The following is a 9,869-nucleotide window of genomic DNA, read 5'->3' on the forward strand; positions in this document are numbered from 1 at the left end:
CTCTGCTGTGGTTGCACATGACTACTTTCTCAACGACGACTATCTCGTCACCAAAATGTCACTACCTGGTGATGGCAATGCGACTGTGAATGCCTCTTCATCCACCATGTTGTATGTGTTCGTATCCCTTTCCGTTAGGGATTGCGTCTAGATTATTAGTACTATCAATTGATTTGGACATGTCGATATCATAATATTTACTTGATTATATGTCTATACTATGGGTATACTTACTGTTCATTTGACCTTCATGCTTATTATGTTCGTGATGAATTATCTACGCATTTCAGGATTAAATGATATGCAAAATTGCTCAAATATTCTTCAAAGATGATTTAGACACTCTATTGAAGTACTACTTTCATGACAGGTTGTTTTGATGATCTAGACAATTTTATCAACAAAATGACACACAAACTATTGAAGATATTCCAAGAAACCGGAAAGACGACTAGGCAGCAGGACAGCAGCAGAAGGGAGGAAACTTTTAGAAACTTTTAAGGCGACAGCAGGAGAGCATTGCATCTCGCACAGTGGCGCAGCACAGCTCCGGCTTTGCGCAGCACAGCTGCACAGCTGCCTGCGCAGACGCTCCCTCTGCCACCCCATTAATGCCGACCCCATCCCCCCTTCCCACCCCCACTCCTCCTTCCTTCACTTCCCCTTCCTTCCCTTCCTTTTGCCCCCCTACCTTCCAACCATACAAGAAAACCCCAACCCACAGCCCAAGAACACGACAAGAAGCTGGGGTACTTCCGCACCAAAATCTGCATACGGACAGATTAGTTTGGGTTAATTCTCCCAGCGAGTCCTTGGCGGCCATGGAGAGGGAAGGGGGGCCCAAGTTCGAGCGGAAGGCCGGAAGAGGGGGCGATGGTAGAACCGCTGGTGGTAATGGCGGCGGCGGCGGCGGGGGCGGCGGCAGTGGCGGGAATGGGAGGTGGAAGTGGAGCGGAGTTTACGGTAGCGGCGGCGGCGGCGGCGGCCACCGACAGTACCCGATCATCCAGGCCTACCCGGCGCTCCTCCCCCTGCCTATAAACTCCGGCCGCGCGCATAATAACGGAGCGGTCGCGCTGCCCCTGCCGCCGCCTGTGCTGCTGTACCTGCAGCAGCCGCCGCCGCTGCACCTGCTCCCCGCCGCCGCCACGTGCTACGGGAAACCCATGGCCGGCGCGGCGCAGAGGGGGCCAATGTGGACGCACCGGCCATCCAAGAAGCCGCCGCCGCCCCCGCACGCCGTCACCGCCGCGCTTCTGCCGCTCCCGCAGGGTAAAAAGCACCTTTTTCTCGGTTACTTCCCGCATCTTTGTTTTTGTATTTTCTACTACTAGTTCATATATAATACCTGGGTGGTTGTGTTCCCCCAATATATTACTCAATGCGAGCTAGAGTAGTTTTTACTTGCAGCTATTTTTTTTATGGGTGATGATGATGCATAGTTTGATGTGAAGTGGTGTCTGCTAGCTGTATAGTTAGGGATTAATGGCTTGCCATACAAAGGTAATGCAGTACAGTGTTTTCGGATCAATACTACAGTGCAGTATAGTTAGTCAAATGGAATGTCAGGAAGCTTGTGATTTCATGGATTTGTACTTTTGATTGTATGCTTGTCTGCTGTTCCTTTTGTGCCATATATTGGATTAATCTGCATTCCTTCGGAAGGTGGGATGCAATTTTGACAGTTTGAGCTGAGACACAGCCAAAGTGCTATTTGCGGTACTGTGGATGACACCTTTCTCACTTGAAAGCTAGACCCCTTTCCACTCCTCATGAATGGGGGCATGGTTATCTTTTGGGAGGATCTGCTGGTAAAAAAAATGTTCAATTACCTTTTCTTCCTTTTTGTTGGTACAGTCATGTGCCATTATCTTGGTGCTTGTGCTACTGCTATCTATTTGCTCCATGGTTGCACTTGTTATCTAGTCCCTCTATTCCTAAATATAAGTCTTTTTAGACATTTCAAATGGACTACAACATACATCCGCATGTAGACATATTTTAGAGCGTAGATTCACTCATTTTGCTCCGTATGTAGTCACTTGTTGAAATCTCTAGAAAGACTTATATTTAGGAACGGAGGGAGTATAAGATATAGCTATTGCTATTGTCATTCCCTTGCTTTACATGAGAAGTTATCTTCCTGTAACCACTAGTACATATGATTAGATTCTCTGGCTCCTTACATGTCAGTATCAATGTACTAGCAGATGCCAAGACGCTTCCGCACAAAAAGTTCTCCATACATGAGAGGAAGGCATCTGATGTCGGAATGGATCATGCAAACGGCCATCATAGGCCCTCAAGCAATCACCAAAGAAGTCCCATTGCGCGGAGACCAGACAGTGGGGGGATCGAGGGGGCTGTGATTCCTCTTTCTGCAAATTATTTCCTTGTGCGGTTCAGTCCGGATCAAAAGATTTTCCAGTATGATATTGACATTACCCCACATCCATCGAAGGAAACAGCAAGAATGATCAAGAACAAGCTTGTTCAAGAAAATTCAAGTGTTCTATCCGGTGCGCTGCCGGCCTTTGATGGCCGCAGGGACCTTTATAGTGCTATTGAGTTTCAGGAGAACAAGGCTGAGTTCTTCGTCAATCTCCCAGTTGCATCAGCACGATGTCCAGTAGATAAAAAGAATGGACACATGCTTGACAAACAGAATTTTAAAGTTTTCAAGGTGAACATTCGATTGGTTTCAAAGCTAAGTGGTGAGGACTTGAATAAGTATTTGACCGAAGATAAGGATGGCATTTCACTGCCTCAAGATTACCTCCATGCGCTGGAAGTCATCTTGCGAGAAGGTGCCATGGAAAGTTCCGTTCTAGTAGGCCGGTCTTTGTATCCACGCTCTATGGGAGAAGCAAGGGAGATTGGTGGTGGGGCTGTTGGATTAAGAGGTTTCTTTCAGAGCCTGAGACCAACCAAGCAAGGTCTTGCCCTTAATGTTGACCTCTCACTCACAGCATTCCACGAGAGCACGGGCATGATTCTTTACTTGCAGAAGCGCTTTGACTTCTTGAAGGACCTTTCACATCAAAAAACTAGGGCTTTGTCAGAAGAGGAGCGGAGAGAGGTGGAGAAAGCTTTGAAGAACATTCAGGTTCGTGTATGCCATCGTGAGACCGACCAAAGGTACCATGTGCATAGCTTGACCAAGGAGACAACCGAAAACCTCAAGTTTCGAGATCGAAGTGCCAAAGATCTTATGGTGGTGGATTACTTCAAGGAGCAATACAACCATGATATACAGTTCAGGAACATGCCATGCTTGCAGATTGGTCGGAGCAAACCATGTTATGTGCCAATGGAGCTTTGTGTAGTTTGTGAGGGTCAGAAGTTTCTTGGCAAGCTCTCAGATGAACAAACCTCCAAGGTTCTCAGAATGGGGTGCCAAAGACCAAGCGAAAGAAAGGGAATCATAAAGGGCATTGTCGAAGAAGAATTTGGTGCTGGAAGGTATGGTTCATCATACTTGTCTTATAATAGTTTTGCAGCAGCACTTGTGAACTATAGAAGTGTCTTTTGTTCTAAGAAAAGATACTCTATGACTCTGTCATGCAGATTTAATCATAGCTACCTTACTTTTCTTGCAGTAATTCTTACGCCGACCAATTCAATCTCCAAGTGTCAAAGGACATGACACAACTCTCTGGGAGGGTTCTCTTGCCACCAAGACTCAAGTTTGGTAGTGGAGGGCGCATTACGGATATGACGCCACACCGATTTGATCGTCAATGGAGTTTGCTGGACAGCCATGTTACTGATGGCTCCAAGATTAAAAACTGGGCCTTGATAAGCTTTGGTGGTACCCCGGAGCAGCACTCCTACATTCCAAAGTTTGTCAACCAGCTATCAAGTCGGTGTGAGCAGCTTGGGATTCTTCTAAACAAGAAACCCGTCATCAGCCCATTGTTTGAGCGGATCCAACTTCTCAATAATCCTGGCATTTTGGAGAGTAAACTCGGGAAAATTCAAGAAGCTGCATCAGGCAACCTGCAACTACTAATCTGTGTCATGGAACGGAGGCACCGTGGGTATGCTGACCTGAAACGGATTGCTGAAACGTCCATTGGTGTTGTGACACAGTGTTGCCTTTATCCCAACTTAAGCAAGCTGACCGTGCAGTTTGTGGCCAATTTAGCCCTAAAGATGAATGCTAAGCTTGGGGGATGCAATGTTTCCCTCTACAACAGCCTGCCATGCCAGATTCCCAGAATATTTTCAGATGAGGAGCCAGTGATGTTCATGGGTGCTGATGTCACACACCCTCACCCACTCGACGACTCAAGCCCGTCGGTGGTCGCCGTAGTTGCAAGCATGAATTGGCCTGCGGCAAACAAGTACATCTCCAGGATGAGGTCGCAGACGCACCGGAAAGAAATAATCGAACACCTGGATGTGATGACTGGTGAACTGCTTGAGGAGTTCCTGAAAGAAGTTGGCAAGCTCCCTGGTAGAATCATATTCTTCCGGGATGGTGTGAGCGAGACGCAGTTTGACAAGGTCCTCAAGGAGGAGATGCATGCCCTGCGAGTGGCCTGTTTGAGGTACCCAGGCTACAAGCCCCTGACCACGTTCGTCGTGGTTCAGAAGAGGCACCACACCAGGCTCTTCCACAGGGAGAAGAACGGTGGCTCCACACACTATTCCGATCAGAACATACCGCCGGGGACGGTGGTCGACACGGTGATCACGCACCCGAGGGAATTCGACTTCTACCTGTGCAGCCACTGGGGCACCAAGGGGACAAGCCGTCCAACTCATTACCACGTCCTGTTGGACGAGAACAGGTTCCAGTCCGACGAGGTGCAGCAGCTGATACACAATCTCTGCTACACCTTCGTGCGGTGCACCAGGCCGGTGTCCCTTGTGCCCCCGGCGTACTATGCGCACCTCGCCGCGTACAGGGGCAGGCTGTACCTTGAGAGGTCAGATTCGGTGGCCACCAGCTGCACGACGCTGTACAGATCCACTCCATTGCAGACGACGCCCCTGCCTAAGGTCAGTGACAGTGTGAAAAGGCTCATGTTCTACTGCTGATGCTCTGCCTTGGATCCAATGTATTTTGCACATTTTCTTCTTCTGCAGTGTATTCTGCATCTGCCCGAATTTATCTAGGAAACATGTATAGTGGTGTCCTTGGACAACGATCATGCGCATGGCAGCAGCATCCTACAGTGGTTGGATGTTGGTGCTTGGTTGCATTATGCAAAATTCTGATACCGAACTGCTTGCATTCCTGGAGACGTACCACCTATGCTGCTATGGTGGGGCTTTGCCTTTTCTACAGCCTGGATGGTGAAATTGGTCCCTTTTTTAGCACTAAAATCCCTTCTTTATTCATTCATAGGCAGAGTTAGGGCATCTCCAACTCTGGCCCCAAAATTGGACACCTTATTTGTACGCGTACTAGTTCACGAACAGTGGTACGGGAGCTGGCCATTCAACCATGCTCGCATACATTTCAAGGAAGCCGGCCATTCAACCATGCCCGCATACATTTCAAACCACATTCCAACAAACCGGATGAATTTTATCAAACATGACAGAATTTAGCAAAGTTTGGACATAATTTAAATAAAATGGCCGATATTTTGTATGTTTTACTAAACCAAGCCCACAACACTCAAAGTAATTATAAAAAATAGCATAATTCATCCATGCAAATATCTCTAGTACAGCAATAGTTCAAATTCAACGAGATAACCAGATGTTCAACAAGTTTTTCGAAATCATCCATTCCAAATTCAACGATACTAGAGCCAAAGTCGGCACATGTTGTCCCACACAACTGCCCCTTGAGCTTCATCCAACAACGTGTGTGCGTGAATGGCCTGCGGTCGGTCCTGTAGTACGTCGCAACACGTGCACGCTATACAACATGTACATCAACATTGAGTGAATGAATAAATTAATCAACATGTAGAGCAACAGGAAGCAACCGATCTCAATGGTTGACGAGCCCAATGGCCACTTTGTCTCCACTTGGTGAATCACACTGCAAAGCGACTTCACATTGTGTGCATGGATGACGTGCATGTTGTAGGGCACAAAGTTCTTTAACTCATGAAACAAAGCATGCAATTTTTTCCAAAAGGTCGGGCCCTTGTTCATGCCTACAAAGTCTTCATAAATGGCCAACCACACATCACACAACAACTCATCCTCGTACACGAGTACCCTATCGTTCTGATTCTCTAGAAAACAATAAGTTCCAAAAAAAAGCTCAATGGCATTTGATCGAACACCTACCGGGCGCGGTGTCCGCCATAGATGGCGTTGGCGGGGATGTAGAGGGATTCCTGGGTGGACAACGGCGTAGTCCAAGGCCGGCAGTCTCGTGGGTGGGGTTTGTGGACGTCCAAAGATGCCTGGGCGGCGGTCGGAGAGGTACAACGACGGCGACAGACGACGAGGGTGCGGATGAAAGGAAGGTGGCGGGGGCAGGGGTGGACTGAAAGAAAGGGGGATCGGGAGGGGGATTCTAGTGGGCCTGGGGTGTCGGAGTCCTAAGTGGCTGGCGTCCGGACTCCCGCAAAGCCCCTCTCTCCCCACCTCGAGTTTGCCTCCGGTATATGGGAAAATGGACATCTGGACTAGCCTGCGGACAGATACCGGACCATGTTGGATGGCAAAAAATGTTCGGATCACGCGGTCCGGATGGATGCGGGCGGCTTGAGGGTCCGCAATGAAGATGCATTTACATCGTTAATAAGCAAAGGGGTCATGACCACAAGGGCATCATCCATCCGCACACTAGGGCTACAAAATCTACCTGCACACTAGGACTACAAAGCCTGGCTTGCCTAGAACATGAGAACTTCTGCGGCATCATCCACCCACATACATGGGAGTACTGGCGGGTGCAACTATCGAACCATTCATTCTCGAGTAGTTGGTTGGAATACTACTTTTGGTGTGAAAACTCTTATCCTGACCTTTATGGTCGTGCTCAACAATGAAAAACTTGTGTTATTACCTTGTTGAAATGTTGTCTACTTGTTCTGATTTTCTTCATGACTGGTCTTGATAAGTAGGATCAAAATCTTTGTCCATGCCATATTTGGCCGGACGAGGCATGTGATGACATTTATCCCTTCTTGAAGGCATTGTTGTGAAAGAAGTCATCTTAATCATATGTTTTTATTTCATATCTCGTAATGATTTGGTCGGTTGTGTTTGTTTTGTAGTTTGCTTAATATAATAAGAATTTTTATGTGCATTATAATGACGTAGAAATCGTGAGAGATCTCCTATCCACGCAAAAGATCGCTACACCACATGATTGACTTTGATTTGGTGACACTTCTTGAGTACCCGTCTCAAGCTCCGGGGTGAAAACCTTGGATCTGATCTAGCAATGTCGATGTTTTTTGCATTGTTACCTAGTTGAAGGCATTGCTCAAATATGATCAAACTTGTTCTTCAGGGAGAAAACCTAGATTCTAGCCTTTGGTGGTTGGATCCGATGACCACAACGCTTGAGCGTCGTTCCCTTTCCTGAAGGTGTTGCTTTTGAAGAACCTCATTGTCCATGTGATGTTAATGTTGGGGAACGTTGCATGGAAAACAATTTTTTTTCTATGCACACGCAAGATCTATCCATGGAGATGCATAGCTATGAGAGGGGGAGAGCATCTAAATACCCTTGTAGATCGCTAAGTGGAAGCGTTTATCAACGCGGTTGATGTAGTCGTACACCTTCACTATCCGTCCCGATCAAGTACCGAACGTACGGCACCTCCGCATTCAGCACATGTACAACTCGATGACGTCGCCTTCTTGATCCAGCAAGAGAGGCGGAGTAGTAGATGAGTTCCGGCAGCATGACAGCGTGATGATGGTGGGGGGGGGGGGGGGGGCTATCCGCAGGGCTTTGCCAAGCACAACGGACGTGGACGGAGGAGGAACTAGAACTAGAGGGAGAGGGGCGTCGCACACGGCTTGGGGATCGTGGTGCGTGTTGCCCCTCTCCCTCCTCACATATATATAGGTGGGGGGAAGTGGAGGCAGCCCTATGGCGCCCCAAGGGGGCCGGCGGCCAGTCCTAGCCTCTTGTCCTAGGCGCCTGCCCCATTTCCATATTTGGGCACGAAGGAGAAGGCAGGAGGGGGGCTGCCCTGCCTAGGCGCCCCCCATTTCCTTCCTGGCGCGTGGGTAAGGGAGGTGGGACGCGCCCAACCCCTTAGTGGGCTGGTGCGCCTCCCTCCTTTGGCCCATGAGGCCCACCAAGTGCCCATGGCCTCCTGGAACCCCTTACAGCACTCCGATAAAACCCCAATGCATTCCAAAACCTTTCCGGAGACCAAATAGTATCGTCCTATATATCAATCTTTACCTCCGGACCATTCCAGAGCTCCTTGTCATGTACGTGATCTCATCCGGGACTCCGAACAACATTCGATCACCAACTCACATAACTCATATAATACTATACCGTCAACGAACATTAAGCGTGCGGACCCTACGGGTTCGAGAATGATGTAGACATGATCGAGACGCTTCTCCGGTCAATAATCAATAGTGGGACCTGGATGCCCATATTGGTTCCTACATATTCTATGAAGATCCGGTCAAACCTTTATGACAACATACGTAGTTCCCTTTGTCTATCGGTATGTTACTTGCCCGATATTCGATCATCGGTATCTCCATACCTAGTTCAATCTCGTCATCGGCAAGTCTTTTTACTCGTTTTATAATACATCAACTTGCAACTAACTCCTTAGTCACTTTGCTTGCAAGCTTCTTGTGATGCTATATTACCGAGAGGGCCCAGAGATACCTCTTCGTCATATGGAGTGACAAATCCTAATCTTGATTCACGCCAACTTAACAGACACCTTCAGAGATACCTATATAGCATCTTTATGATCACCCAGTTACGTTGTGACATTTGATAGCGCATAAGGTATTCCTCCGGTATCCGGGAGTTGCATGATCTCATGGTCGAAGGAATATGTATTTGACATTAAGAAAGCAATAGCAATAAACTGAACGATCATATGCTATGCTAACGGATGGGTCTTGTCCATCACATCATTCTTCTAATGATGTGATCCCGTTATCAAGTGACAACACATGTCTATGGTTAGGAAACCTTAACCATCTTTTGATCAACGAGCTAGTCTGGTAGAGGCTCACTAGGGACACGATATTTGTTTATGTATCCACACATGTATTTAAGTTTCCGTTCAATACAATTCTAGCATGAATAATATACCTTTATCATGATTAAGGAAATATAATAATAACCCCTTTATTATTGCCTCTAGGGCATATTTCCAACAGTGTCCCACTTGCACTAGAGTCAATAATCTTTACGTAGTAATGAATCTAACACCCATGGAGTCTTGGTGCAGATCATGTTCTGCCCTCATAAGAGGTTTATTCAATGGGTCTGCCACATTCAGATCATCACGTATTTTGCAAATTTCTATGTCTCCATCCTTGACCTTTTCACGAATGAAGTTGAAGTGTCTCTTGATGTGTTTGGTTCTCTTGTGAAACCTGGATTCCTTCGCTAAGGCAATTGCTCCAGTGTTGTCACAAAACATTGTCATTGGACCCGATGCACTGGGTATTACACCCAGATCGGATATGAAGTCCTTCATATAGACTCCTTCATGCGCCACTTCCGAAGCAGCTATGTACTCCGCTTCACACGTAGATCCCGCCACGACGCTCTTCTTGGAAATGCACCAACTGACAGCTCCACCATTTAATATAAATACGTATCCGGTTTGTGACTTAGAGTCATCCAGATTTGTGTCGAAGCTAGCATCGGCGTAACCCTTTACAACGAGCTCTTCATCACCTCCATAAACGAGAAACATATCCTTGGTCATTTTCGGGTACTTCGG

General features: G+C 47.4%; 1 protein-coding gene across 1 annotated transcript; it reads left to right on the forward strand.

Moving 5' to 3' along the window:
- The first annotated feature begins 622 nt into the window (after positions 1-622).
- AGO7 (Argonaute family protein) lies at positions 623-5,337 on the forward strand. The gene is made up of 3 exons (XM_048702880.2): positions 623-1,272; positions 2,211-3,462; positions 3,600-5,337. Exons 1-3 carry the CDS (start codon positions 822-824, stop codon positions 5,044-5,046), a joined length of 3,150 nt encoding a protein of 1,049 aa, XP_048558837.2. The 5' UTR covers positions 623-821; the 3' UTR covers positions 5,047-5,337.
- Positions 5,338-9,869: the final 4,532 nt, after the last annotated feature.

Source organism: Triticum urartu, chromosome 2A, assembly GCF_056163025.1.
Source record: "Triticum urartu cultivar PI428250 chromosome 2A, HENAU_Tu73, whole genome shotgun sequence".
Taxonomy (NCBI): domain Eukaryota; kingdom Viridiplantae; phylum Streptophyta; class Magnoliopsida; order Poales; family Poaceae; genus Triticum; species Triticum urartu.

Bases quoted from the DNA above. Each gene is read 5' to 3' on its own strand.
- AGO7 (XM_048702880.2), top strand. From the start codon at position 822: ATGGAGAGGGAAGGGGGGCCCAAGTTCGAGCGGAAGGCCGGAAGAGGG. The intron at 1,273-2,210 runs GTAAAAAGCACC...ATGTACTAGCAG, and splicing joins GCTTCTGCCGCTCCCGCAGG to ATGCCAAGACGCTTCCGCAC. The intron at 3,463-3,599 runs GTATGGTTCATC...CTTTTCTTGCAG, and splicing joins GAAGAATTTGGTGCTGGAAG to TAATTCTTACGCCGACCAAT.